General features: G+C 52.2%; 1 protein-coding gene across 1 annotated transcript in view; it reads right to left on the bottom strand.

Annotated features, from left to right (window-relative positions):
• The window catches only part of LOC121274580 (glycogen phosphorylase, muscle form), a 95682-nt gene that overhangs the window by 48710 nt on the left and 34472 nt on the right, over nt 1-12500 (bottom strand). Inside the window, exons 8-11 of the mRNA XM_041181909.1 lie at nt 12375-12500; nt 7991-8083; nt 4438-4584; nt 3234-3397 (exon numbers count right to left, since the gene is read on the bottom strand). The exon at nt 12375-12500 is cut by the window's right edge and continues 18 nt beyond it. Of these exons, the coding sequence (XP_041037843.1) occupies nt 3234-3397; nt 4438-4584; nt 7991-8083; nt 12375-12500 (530 nt within the window). The remainder of the gene's footprint in view (nt 1-3233; nt 3398-4437; nt 4585-7990; nt 8084-12374) is intronic.

Genomic DNA, 12500 nt, shown 5'->3' with positions numbered 1-12500 from the left:
CAGGTCCAAGGCTTCCTTGTAAAGCCCAGGAGCAACATTTCTGCCCCAAACTTAAACCCAAAATTTAAATTTTTAAGATGTTTCTGCTTGGCCTTTTTGCAGCAAACAGTACAGCAGAGAAGGAGGTCATTTGACCCATCAGGTTTATGCTGGCTCTTTCAAAGAAAAATCCAATTACCCCCACGCTTTCCCAACATCCCTCCAACTTTTCCCCCATCAAACACTCCCAGGACAGGTACAGCACGGGGTTAGATACAGAGTAAAGCTCCCTCTACACTGTCCCCATCAAACACTCCCAGGACAGGTACAGCACAGGGTTAGATACAGAGTAAAGCTCCCTCTACACTGTCCCCATCAAACACTCCCAGGACAGGTACAGCACGGGGTTAGATACAGAGTAAAGCTCCCTCTACACTGTCCCCATCAAACACTCCCAGGACAGGTACAGCACAGGGTTAGATACAGAGTAAAGCTCCCTCTACACTGTCCCCATCAAACACTCCCAGGACAGGTACAGCACGGGGTTAGATACAGAGTAAAGCTCCCTCTACACTGTCCCCATCAAACACTCCCAGGACAGGTACAGCACAGGGTTAGATACAGAGTAAAGCTTCCTCTACACTGTTCCCATCAAACACTCCCAGGCAGGTTCATTTAAACTGTAATGTTTTAATGCTTCATTGGCAGAGACGTGCTTGGGCTGTCCTTGAGGTCGTGCCAGTGGTTTCTAAATACAAGTGTGGTTTCAAGTCACCTCGTCTCCCCTCCTCGTCTTTCTACCCCTTGTGGCTCTTGGACTTTGATCTCAGTTCAGCAGCCACAAGCCAAACTTCACACTAAGGGTGGTAGAATTTCAGAGCTCTCTTCCGCAAATGACAATTGATGCTCAATCAATTGAAGTGAACTGGGATATTAGGCTAGAGAATGGTTAACAGAGAAGGGGACATTTAAAAGGGGTTATTTCAAAATACTCAATTTTTCTTTATAGTAGGAATATTCTACCGGGAGGACCAAACATCCAAGATTAACTAGAGAAGTTAGAGAAAGCAATAAACTTAAGGACAAAGCATATAACTGCGCAAAGGTGAGTAGCAGGTCAGGTGATTGGTCAGAATATAAAAACGACAGAGAACAACAAAAAGGTTAATCAGGAGAAAGAAATTAGAGTATAAGAGGAAGCTAGCTGGAAATGTAAGAACCAATAGCAAGAGTTTCTACAGGGATTTAAAAAGGAAGAATGGGTAAAGTGAGTGTTGGTCCTCTAGAGAGTGAGAATGGGGAGTTAATAGATGATAAGGAAATGGCAGATGAGATGAACAAATATTTTGCTTCTGTCTTCACTATACAGGATACGAAAAAACATTTGAGTAATAGCTGTAAATCAGGATGTGGAAGGGAGAGGGGAACTTGGTGAAATTGAAATCACTAGAGAAGTGGTATTGAGAAAACTGATGGCGCTGTGGGCTGACAAGTCTCCGGGTTCTGATAGACTTCATCCTAGGGTCTTAAATGAGGTTCCTAATGAGGTAGTAGATGCACTGTGTTAATTTTCCTTAATTGGAAAGGTTTCATCGGGCTGGAAAGTAGCAAACATAACCTCTCTATTCAAGAAGGGAGGGAGGCAGAAAACAGGAAACTATAGGCCAGTTAGCTCAATATCTGTCGTGGGGAAGGTGTTAGAATCAATCATTAAGGAGGTTATAGCTGGGAACTTAGAAAAACTCAAGGTAATCGGGAAGAGTCAACATGACTTTGTGAAGGGGGAAATCAAGTTTAACCAATTTATTGGAGTTCTTTGAAGGAGTAACATGTGCTGTGGATAAAGGGGAGCCTGTAGATGTGCTGGACTTGAATTTCCAGAAGGCATTTGATAAGGTGCCACATCAAAGGTTATTGTGGAAAATAAAAGCACATAGTGTATTAGCGTGGATAGAAGATTGACTGGCTGGCAGGAAACAGAGAGTATGTATAAATGGGTCTTTGTCTGATTGGGAGGATGTTACAATGGAGTCCCGCAGGGGTCTGTGCTGAGGCCTCAACTTTTTACAATTTATATCAATGACTTAGATGAGGGGAGCGAAGGCATGGTAGCTAAATTTGCAGATTATACAAAGATAGGTAGGAAAGTTTGTTGTGAAGAGGACATGAGGAGTTTTCAGGCAGATATAGATAGGTTGAGTGAATGGGTAAAAATCAGGCAGATGGAGAATAATGTGGGAAAATGTGAAGTTGTTTAGTTTGGCAAGAATGAAAAAGCAGAGTATTACTTAAACGGAGAACGGCTGCAGAATTCTGAGGTACAGAGAGATCTAGGTGTTCCAGTGAATGAGTCACAAAAAAGTTAGTATGCAGGTATAGCAAGTAATCAAGCAGGCTAAGGGAATGCTACCCTTTATTATGAGAGGGATTGAACATAAAAGTGAGGATGTTAGGCTTTGGTTATACAGGGCATTGGTGAGACTGCATATCGAATACTGTGCGCTGTTTTGGTCTCCTTATTTAAGGAAGGATGCAAAGACATTGGAGGCGGTTCAGAGGAGGTTTACTAGATTGATACCTGGAATGAGCGGGTTGTCTTATGAGGAAAGGCTGGACAGACTGGGCTTGTTTCCACTGGAGTTTAGAAGAGTGAGAGGGACTTGATTAGAGGATACAAGATCCTGAATGGTATCGACAAGGTGGACCTAAAAAGGATGTCAACTCTTGTGGATGAGTCCAGGACAAGGGGACACTGTTTTAAAATTAGGGGTTGCTCTTTTGGGACAGGGATGAGGAGAAATCTTTTCTCTCAGAGGGTTGTGCGACTTTGGAACTCTCGGCCTCAGAAGGCGCTGGAGGTGGGTCAAAATATTGAATATTTTTAAGGCGGAGGTAGATAGATTCTTGTTAGGCAAGGGAATCGAAGGTCATCGGGGGTAGATGGGAATGTGGAATTCAAAACACAAACAGATTAGCCGTGATCTTATTGAATAATGGAGCAGGCTCGAGGGGCCGAATAGCCTACCTGTGCTCCTAATTCATATGTTTGGTCAACTCTTAAGTTTTGCATCAGAAGGAGATTGTCAGATTTTTGTTAAGCAAAGGTATTAGGGGATATGGGACAAAGATGGGTATATGGATATAGGTCGCAAATCAGTCATGATCTCACAATGGTGGAATGGGCTCGAGGGGCTGAATGGCCTATTTCTATGTTCCTAAATCTGCTGCACCTCGCTGTTGCTCGTGGAACTTACATGGTTTCTTTCAGGATCTCTGAGTGGATGCGGGCTACTCCATTGACAGCGTGAGCCCCGACGATGCACAGGTGAGCCATGTTGATCCTCTTGGTCCCTCCCTCCTCAATCAGCGACATGCGACGCAGGCGGTCATGGTCTCCTGGGAACTTTTTAGCCACGTGCTGAGGAGGGGAAGGGGCGGGGGGGGGTGTGTTAAAACGGAAACAGCCCACGATGCCTCCAAAGCCTGAAAACAATACCCCTGGCAATCCCGCACGGTTAGACATACTGATGGGGTTCGGCCTACTGAAACAGGCTCCGACAACACATGGAGGGGCTGTCCCAGACAGGCCATAATCTCTCGCTCACAGCAGGGAGGTGGCCTGACAGAGCCAAGGTACGGATCAGCCATATTAGATGGAACAGGCCTCAAGGGGTGATGGTGGTGTAATGGTAATGTCATTGGACTAGTAATCTAGAAGCCCTGGCTAAGGCGCTTGGGACGTGGGTTCAAATCCCACCCAGCAGCTGGTGGAATTTAAATTTAAAAAAAAACCTGGAATTGAAATACTAGTCTCAGTAATAGTGGCCTTGAAATCATTGTCAATTGTCATAAAAACATATCCGGTTCACTAATGCCCTTGAGGGAAGGAAATCTGCCATCCTTACCTGGTCTGGCCTACATGTGACTCCAGGTCAGGTAAGATGCTTAACTGCCCCTCTGAAATGGCTGAGCAAGGCACTCAGTTCAAGGGTAACTAGGGACGGGCAACAAATGCTGGCCTTGCCAGCGACGCCCACTTCCCAGGAAAGAACTTAAAGGGGCTGATTGGCTTCATCCGGTTTCCATGGGAAATACGTGGGTGGCATCTCAACCAAGGTGGGGTCAGAGATGGGCAGAAGGGTGGCATCTCAACCAAGGTGGGGTCAGAGGTGGGCAGGAGGGTGGCATCTCACCCAAGGTGGGATCAGAGGTGGGCAGCAGGAGGGTGGCATCTCAACCAAGGTGGGGTCAGAGGTGGGCAGGAGGGTGGCATCTGAACCAAGGTGGGATCAGAGGTGGGCAGCAGGAGGGTGGCATCTCAACCAAGGTGGGGTCAGAGGTGGGCAGCAGGAGAGAATTGTGAGAATGGTGCCAGACCTGCTGGGAGAATATGGAGCATGATGTCATTCAGACTGTCATGCACATATCTACTGCATATCCAGATAGGAAGGGCCTTACCTCCAGATGCCTCTTGTTAATCTCATAGATGATGGAGAGGTGCCGTGGCAGCAGAGATTCGAAGAGGGGGACAGGCCAGCGCTCCAGGGCCTCTGGCAGCACTGTGTGGTTGGTGTAGGCGCAGGTACGTGTAGTAACCTCCCAGGCCTAGAGCAGAGAGAAAAAGAGAGAGAGAGAATATGAGAATCCAGTCACATGTCCGGAATTGTCAGTAGGGACTAAGCATCATATTGAACAATCACATAATTGTACTGCCCTCAAAGGTATTACAGGAATTTACAGCACAGAAAGAGGCCATTTGCCCCATCAGGTCCATTCCAGTGTTTATGCTGGCCTCCTCATCTTACCCTATCAACATATCCTTCTATTCCTTTCTCCCTCATGTGTTCATCCAGCTTCCCCTCAGATATATCTATGCTATTCGCCTCAACCACTTCGTGTGGTAACAAGTTCCACATTCTCCCCACTCTCTGGGTAAAGAAGCTTCTCCTGAATTCCTGACTGGATTGATCAGTGACTACTTCATAATGACATCCAGTAGCTCTGGTCTCGGCCACAAGTGAAACCATCTTCTCTATGTCAACTTCATCGAAGTGCTTTTATAATTTTTGAAGGCCTCTATCAGGTTGTCCCTTGGCTTTCTCTTTTCCAGAGAAAAGAGACAACCAGTTCAAGCTTTCAGGAGGTCAGACCTCCTTTACCTCTGATCCAAGTGTGGAAGACAAGGAAACACTAAATATCCAATTAATACTCTTTACTAAATCAGGTCAATGGGATAACAGAGACCATCCCAGTTGGATGGAATAAGGAGATTGCACACTGGCGTTGGTTCCTGAGGCACTGGGGTGCTGCATTTTTACTAGGTTTTAGGATTAATGTGGGCACCAGAGGCCATGCCATTCTGCATACAGCCACTACGTCATCCGTTCTCACCATCACTGCAAAAGGCCTGATTCTGGACAGGGTCCGCCCAGCAACCGATACTCCTTCTGCGCGCTCTCCTCTCCGCGCGCTCTCCTCTCCATCAGCTGGGCAAAAATGAAGAGTTTTAAGCCCCCCGCTGTAACCTAACTCGATATGATCAAGCTCCACGCAGACTGCAACCTGCAAATTACAGATGTGCGGGAGGGAGACAAACTGGGGAACTACAGACCAGTCAGCCTGACAGCTACTGTCGGGAAATTCCTATAATTAGCGAAGGGCTGACTGAACACCTTGAAAATTTTCAGCTGATGATAAGAGAGCCAGGGTAATGGGTAGGTCACGCCTGACAAATCAGACTGAGTTTGTTCGAAGGGGGTGACTGAACAGGGGAATGAATGTCTACGGATGTTATTTTATATGGGCTTCCAAAAGGCATTTGGATGAAGTCCCTCGTCACGGTCAGCTAAAGTTGAAGCTCGTGGAATCAAAGGGGAATTCTTGGCCTGGTTCGGGAATTGGCTGAATGACAGGAGCGGACAGTAGGGATGATGGGCAGGGACTCTGGTCGTCAGGATGCGACTCCTGGTGTACTGCCAGGACGGTGTTGGAGCCTCACTGAGTCACTGTGTTTAGTAACAGCTCGGATGATGGCGTTGAAAGACACAGGTCCAAACTTGCTGATGACACAAAAGGTGTCACTGTAAGCAGCATTCGTGAAAGCATAAAATTACAGCAAGATATTAGTATGGAGGATCAGAGGGACCTTGGTGCACATGTCCATAGATCCCTGAAGGCAGCAGCACAGGTAGATGAGGTGGTTAAGGCGGCATATGGGATACTTGCCTTTAATAGCCAAGGCACAGAATATAAGAGCAGGGGGGTTATGTTGGAGCTGTATAATACACTGGTTAGGCCACAGCTGGAGCACTGTGTGCAGTTCTGGTCCCCACACTATAGGGAGGATGTGATTGCACTGGAGAGGGTGCAGAGGAGATTCACCAGGATGTTGCCTGGGCTGGAGTGTTTCAGCTATGAAGAGGCGCTGGGGTTGTTTTCCTTAGAGCAGAGAAGGCTGAGGGGGGACCTGATAGAGGTATACAAAATTATGAGGGGCACAGATAATAGGAAGAAACTTTTCCCCTTAGCGGAGGTGTCAATAACCAGGGGGCATAGATTTAAGGGAAGGGGCAGGAGGTTTAGAGGGGATTTGAGGGAAAATGTGGTTGGAATCTGGAACACACTGCCTGAGGGGGTGGTAGAGGTAGGAACCCTCACAACATCTAAGTATTTAGATGAGCACTTGAAACGTTATAGCATCCAGGGCTACGGGCCAAGTGCTGAAAATGGGATTAGAATAGATAGGGGCTTAATGGCCAGCACAGACACGATGGGCCCAAGGGCCTGATTCTGTGCTGTATAACTCGATGGCTCTATATTGATATGTTAAATGCATGGACAAAACTGAGACAAATGGGTTTCAATGTGGGTACGTGTGAGGTTACCCACTAGAATACAAGGGGTAGAAGTCAGGCTTCAGCTGTACAGAGCCCTGGTTAGGCCGCACCTGGAGGCACTGGGAGCAGCTCTGGGCACCACAACTCGGGGGGAAGCACAGTTTAAATTTACCTGCTCTCCAAGAGTTAAATTATAAGAAAAAATTACACAAACCAGGGTCGTATTCCCTGGAATTTAGCAAGTTAAGGATTATTTGATGTGTAAGGTATTAAGGGGAAAAGATAGGGTGGATAGAGAGAAACTATTCCTGCTGGTTGCGAGTCTAGGACAAGGGGGGCAGAGTCTACAAATGAGAGGCAGACATTTCAGGAGTGAGATTGGGAAACACTTCCACACACACAGGGTGGGAAAAGTTTGGAAACTCTCTCCTGCAAATGGCAATCGATGCTGGAACAATCGCTAATTTTAAATCTGACGTTGATAGATTGTTGTTAACCAAAGGGATGTGGGGCAAAAGCAGGTATGTGCAGTAAGTAATGAATCAGTGATTGAATTCACTGAATAGCAGAACAGGCTCGAGGGGCTGAATGGCCTCCTCCTGCTCCTATCGCAGGGATGCAGTGGTTTCTCCGTCGCGTTGCATGCTGGGTAAAAGACCTCCCCTTTCCACCAAATCTTTCACCAACCCGCGCGGCTCTGCGAGATGGAAGGGAAGGGGGCTGACAGGAGGGAGTGAATGAGATCCTTTAATGGCAGCTTCTCACTGGCAGTGTAGGCTGGGGAACGTGAATAAACGTACTGGGGCGGGGGGGGGTGGGGGGGGGGGGCAGCGGTGGGGGGGCGGGGGTGACGTTTCCACACAGGTTACTGGAATGGGGAATTCTTCACCATGCTGAGCTAGGGAGGGTGAAGGAGGAACTCGCAACAGAAGGCTCAGTTCATAGTATTGGAAAGGGCAGGGAAAGTTGTCTGGTGTATTGTGCCAACACGCCCTGACCTCAAACCTCACCACCCAAAGACAGGTTGCCCATCTGTGCGTTTGCTGCTGCTCTGCATGCCTACTGGACAGTGACCACAAAGTAAGTTCAGGGACTCTGGGGCTTCAGGACAACCAGAGGCAAAAGGTCCTGCAGAAAGGTCCCGACTGTTTGAGGTTGCTAATTGGGTTCCGTACCTTCTCCCAGCTCAAGTGTTCAATGTCTACAAGTATCCGCATGAGTTCCGGGATGGCCAGGGCAGGGTGGGTGTCGTTCAGCTGAATGGCCACCTGTAAAATAAGCAAGGCAAAAAGTCAGCACGGGTTCACGGTAAAGTCAGAAGGTTGTGGGTTGGGGTCCTGCTGCAGAGAGTTGAGCCCAGCAATCCAGGCCGACAGCACCTGAGCCGAGGGAGGGCCGGCGTCGAGGGAGCGGTATGGTGGAGGAGGGAGCGGTGCCGAGGGAGCGGCGCGGTGGAGGAGGGAGTGGCGCCGAGGGAGCGGCGCGGTGGAGGAGGGAGTGGCGCCGAGGGAGCGGCGCGGTGGAGGAGGGAGTGGCGCCGAGGGAGCGGCGCGGTGGAGGAGGGAGTGGCGCCGAGGGAGCGGCGCGGTGGAGGAGGGAGTGGCGCCGAGGGAGCGGCGTGGTGGAGGAGGGAGTGGCGCCGAGGGAGCGGCGTGGTGGAGGAGGGAGTGGCACCGAGGGAGCGGCGTGGTGGAGGAGGGAGTGGCACCGAGGGAGCGGCGTGGTGGAGGAGGGAGTGGCACCGAGGGAGCGGCGTGGTGGAGGAGGGAGTGGCACCGAGGGAGCGGCGTGGTGGAGGAGGGAGTGGCACCGAGGGAGCGGCGTGGTGGAGGAGGGAGTGGCACCGAGGGAGCGGCGTGGTGGAGGAGGGAGTGGCACCGAGGGAGCGGCGTGGTGGAGGAGGGAGTGGCACCGAGGGAGCGGCGTGGTGGAGGAGGGAGTGGCACCGAGGGAGCGGCGTGGTGGAGGAGGGAGTGGCACCGAGGGAGCGGCGTGGTGGAGGAGGGAGTGGCACCGAGGGAGCGGCGTGGTGGAGGAGGGAGTGGCACCGAGGGAGCGGCGTGGTGGAGGAGGGAGTGGCACCGAGGGAGCGGCGTGGTGGAGGAGGGAGTGGCACCGAGGGAGCGGCGTGGTGGAGGAGGGAGTGGCACCGAGGGAGCGGCGTGGTGGAGGAGGGAGTGGCACCGAGGGAGCGGCGTGGTGGAGGAGGGAGTGGCACCGAGGGAGCGGCGTGGTGGAGGAGGGAGTGGCACCGAGGGAGCGGCGTGGTGGAGGAGGGAGTGGCACCGAGGGAGCGGCGTGGTGGAGGAGGGAGTGGCACCGAGGGAGCGGCGTGGTGGAGGAGGGAGTGGCACCGAGGGAGCGGCGTGGTGGAGGAGGGAGTGGCACCGAGGGAGCGGCGTGGTGGAGGAGGGAGTGGCACCGAGGGAGCGGCGTGGTGGAGGAGGGAGTGGCACCGAGGGAGCGGCGTGGTGGAGGAGGGAGTGGCACCGAGGGAGCGGCGTGGTGGAGGAGGGAGTGGCACCGAGGGAGCGGCGTGGTGGAGGAGGGAGTGGCACCGAGGGAGCGGCGTGGTGGAGGAGGGAGTGGCACCGAGGGAGCGGCGTGGTGGAGGAGGGAGTGGCACCGAGGGAGCGGCGTGGTGGAGGAGGGAGTGGCACCGAGGGAGCGGCGTGGTGGAGGAGGGAGTGGCACCGAGGGAGCGGCGTGGTGGAGGAGGGAGTGGCACCGAGGGAGCGGCGTGGTGGAGGAGGGAGTGGCACCGAGGGAGCGGCGTGGTGGAGGAGGGAGTGGCACCGAGGGAGCGGCGTGGTGGAGGAGGGAGTGGCACCGAGGGAGCGGCGTGGTGGAGGAGGGAGTGGCACCGAGGGAGCGGCGTGGTGGAGGAGGGAGTGGCACCGAGGGAGCGGCGTGGTGGAGGAGGGAGTGGCACCGAGGGAGCAGCACGGTGGCAGAGGGCTGTCTTTCCGAAGGGACATTAAACCGAGACCCCCCCCTCAACCAACATCACTAAAAGGAACTGTACCCCATTGCAGCTTGTGGGATCTCATTACTGTTTGGGGGAGCTTGCTGTGCACAAATTGGCTGCTGCATTTTCTACATTACAACAGTGACTGCTCTTCAAAAATGCTTAAGCATGAAGCGCTTCGGATGGTCCGGAGGTGACACAAAACTATAGAAATGCACAAGTTACCAGCTGGAGCCATTTACAGCAAACAACAATATGTGGCAACAGGTGCCCTGGGAGGAAGGGGAGCTGTTGCAAAGACACGTCTAAGATCTCCACACTCAGCGAACGAGCGTCGACAGGCTGCTTTGCGGGCCTGCCCCCTTCCTCACTCGACCACCACACGCTGGACTCTGCCGCTTCCGAATGTCGGCGGGCAGACAGCCCTCGCCTTCCTGCCGGAGGGCAATCGGTCACAACCCAAGCAACCTTCTGTCCAGTTGTGGGGTGTGGGCATCATTGGCCAGCCCAGCATTTGTTGCCCATCCCCTTGAGGAGCAGTTTAAGGGTCTACCACATCACTGAGGGTCTGGAGTCACATGTAGGCCCAGACCGGGTAAGGAGGGCAGATTTCCTTCCCTAAAGGGACATTAGTGAACCAGATGGGGTTTTACAACAATCGATGATGGTTGCCACGGTCACCATCACTGACACTAGCTTTATAATTCCAGATTTATTAACAATTTAAATTCCACCAGCTGCCGTGGTGGGATTTGAACCGGTGTCCTCTGGGTTACTAGTCCTGTGACATTACCACTGGGTCACCATCTCCCCTGTGAGGAGTGTCCCTTGGGAATTGGGTGGGGGTGGGGCAGTGGAGGTGAAGAAGGAGCAGGGAGGAGAGAAGGGGAATCTGCCTGTTGCTCTGGCACCACGGAAACATCTGGAACAATGGCACGTAGCGTAAGAGCAACTGGTTGATGTTGACCATCACACAGTAGAAGGGGCGGGTGGGGGGGGGGGGGGGGTGCAGTGCAGTGGGGAGGGCTGGCACGGCATGCTTAAAATTCCCAGAACACTTGACAGAAACAATACTCCAGCGGGCCGGATAATCGAATCCGCGGGACAGGATCTGACGCATTCAGATACAAGATATAGGAGATTTCTTTCAGAAATAACATTTTGGGGCTGGGCCACAGCTAAGGAACCTTGACACTCTGAGATAAGGCGGATCGAGCTCTCCGTCACTGTGGGCTTTTCCTCGCCTGGAGTCCGGGTGTGCTGGAGGTTGGGCACTACCATTCAGCAGTGGCTCTGCCATCGTGGTGTTGTTGTGGCGGTAAACAGCACCGTATTGTGTTGGCCAGGTTCTGACACTGGCCAAAACAGGTACCCACCGGGTCACCGCGTCATCGGCATCCAGTTGTGAATTCAACTACTTCGCCACGTTTCCACTTCCTTCCTTACCACACACCTTGGCTAGAGGGAAGGTGTGTGTGTGTGTCTGTCTGTGTGCGTGTGTGTCTGTGTGTGTGTGTCTGTCTGCGCGTGTGTGTGTGTGTGTGTGTGTGTGTGTCTGTCTGCCTGTGTGTGTCTGTCTGCCTGTGTGTGCGCGCGTGTGTGTCTGTCTGCCTGTCTGTGTGGTCGGATAGCTGGATCGCCACACATTCTGACACGCTGGCTGCCGTCTGTGTGTTATTAACTGTTTGACAACCACAGAAGGTGTTTGTTACACTGTGGTCTGTCCTAGTTTGTTTTTAAATGATTCTGTTCGTAGGTAGACTGCTTACTGTTTCTCAATGTTACGGGTCATTCCTTTCCTGCAGGGATTTTCCACTTACCCCTGGCGTGACTACGGATTGTGTCAGACACCAGTCTGGAAATGGGCGCTCAGTTGCTGTGACTCACATTGTGTTTTTTTTTACTCGTTTGTGGGATGTGGGTGCTGCTGGCTAGGCCAGCATTTATTACCCATCTCCAGCCACCCTAGTTCAGAGGGCATTTAAGAGTCAACCCACAGCACTCCACATTGCTTTGGGGGTCTGGAGTCACGTGTAGGCCCAGACTGGGTAAGGACGGCAGATTTCCTTTCCTAAAGGGGACGTGAGTGAACCAGATGGGTTTCCATAACAAACCGATAATAGTTTCATGATCATTAGATTTTTAATTCCAGAGTTTTATTGTATTCAAATCCCACCATCTGCCCCCCCCAACCCGAGCATTACCCTGGGTCTCTGGAATACTAGCCCAGCGACAATACCATGACGCTATCGCTATCGCCTCCCCCAATTATTGTCCGCCTGATCAAAACCTCTCACCTGATGCAGGGCATCAATTGGCCGCGTGTCTGTGGCGGGTTTGCCCAGGGAGGCGAGCATAGCGGGCAGCCCTGCCCTACGCAGGCCCAGTTTCTTTCATTGTCCAGTGATGCCCTTTTGGGGAGAAGCCTCCGTCCCTCTGCCACCGGCCAAACAGACACCCTCCGGCTCTAATACTAACAGGAGGCCAGTCGAGAGCAAGCTGTACTCAGTGCCGGGGTGGCATGGAGATGTGGGAGAGGGGTGCCAACATGCAGCCAGAGGAGCCGGTGCCACCTTCCGGACCCCACCTACCTTGTCGGGGAACAAGTCGAACGTGGTACGGACAGCATCGCGGGTGCCAAACTTGGAGGACTTGAAGCGGCGGATGATGTCTTGCATAGTGGCAGCAACCACAAAGTACTCCTGCTTCAGACGCAG

The sequence above is a fragment of the Carcharodon carcharias genome (assembly GCF_017639515.1).
Source record: "Carcharodon carcharias isolate sCarCar2 chromosome 37 unlocalized genomic scaffold, sCarCar2.pri SUPER_37_unloc_1, whole genome shotgun sequence".
Taxonomy (NCBI): Eukaryota; Metazoa; Chordata; class Chondrichthyes; order Lamniformes; family Lamnidae; genus Carcharodon; species Carcharodon carcharias.
The sequence above is the reverse complement of the archived record's forward strand: the minus strand, read 5'-3'. Positions and strand labels throughout refer to the sequence as shown.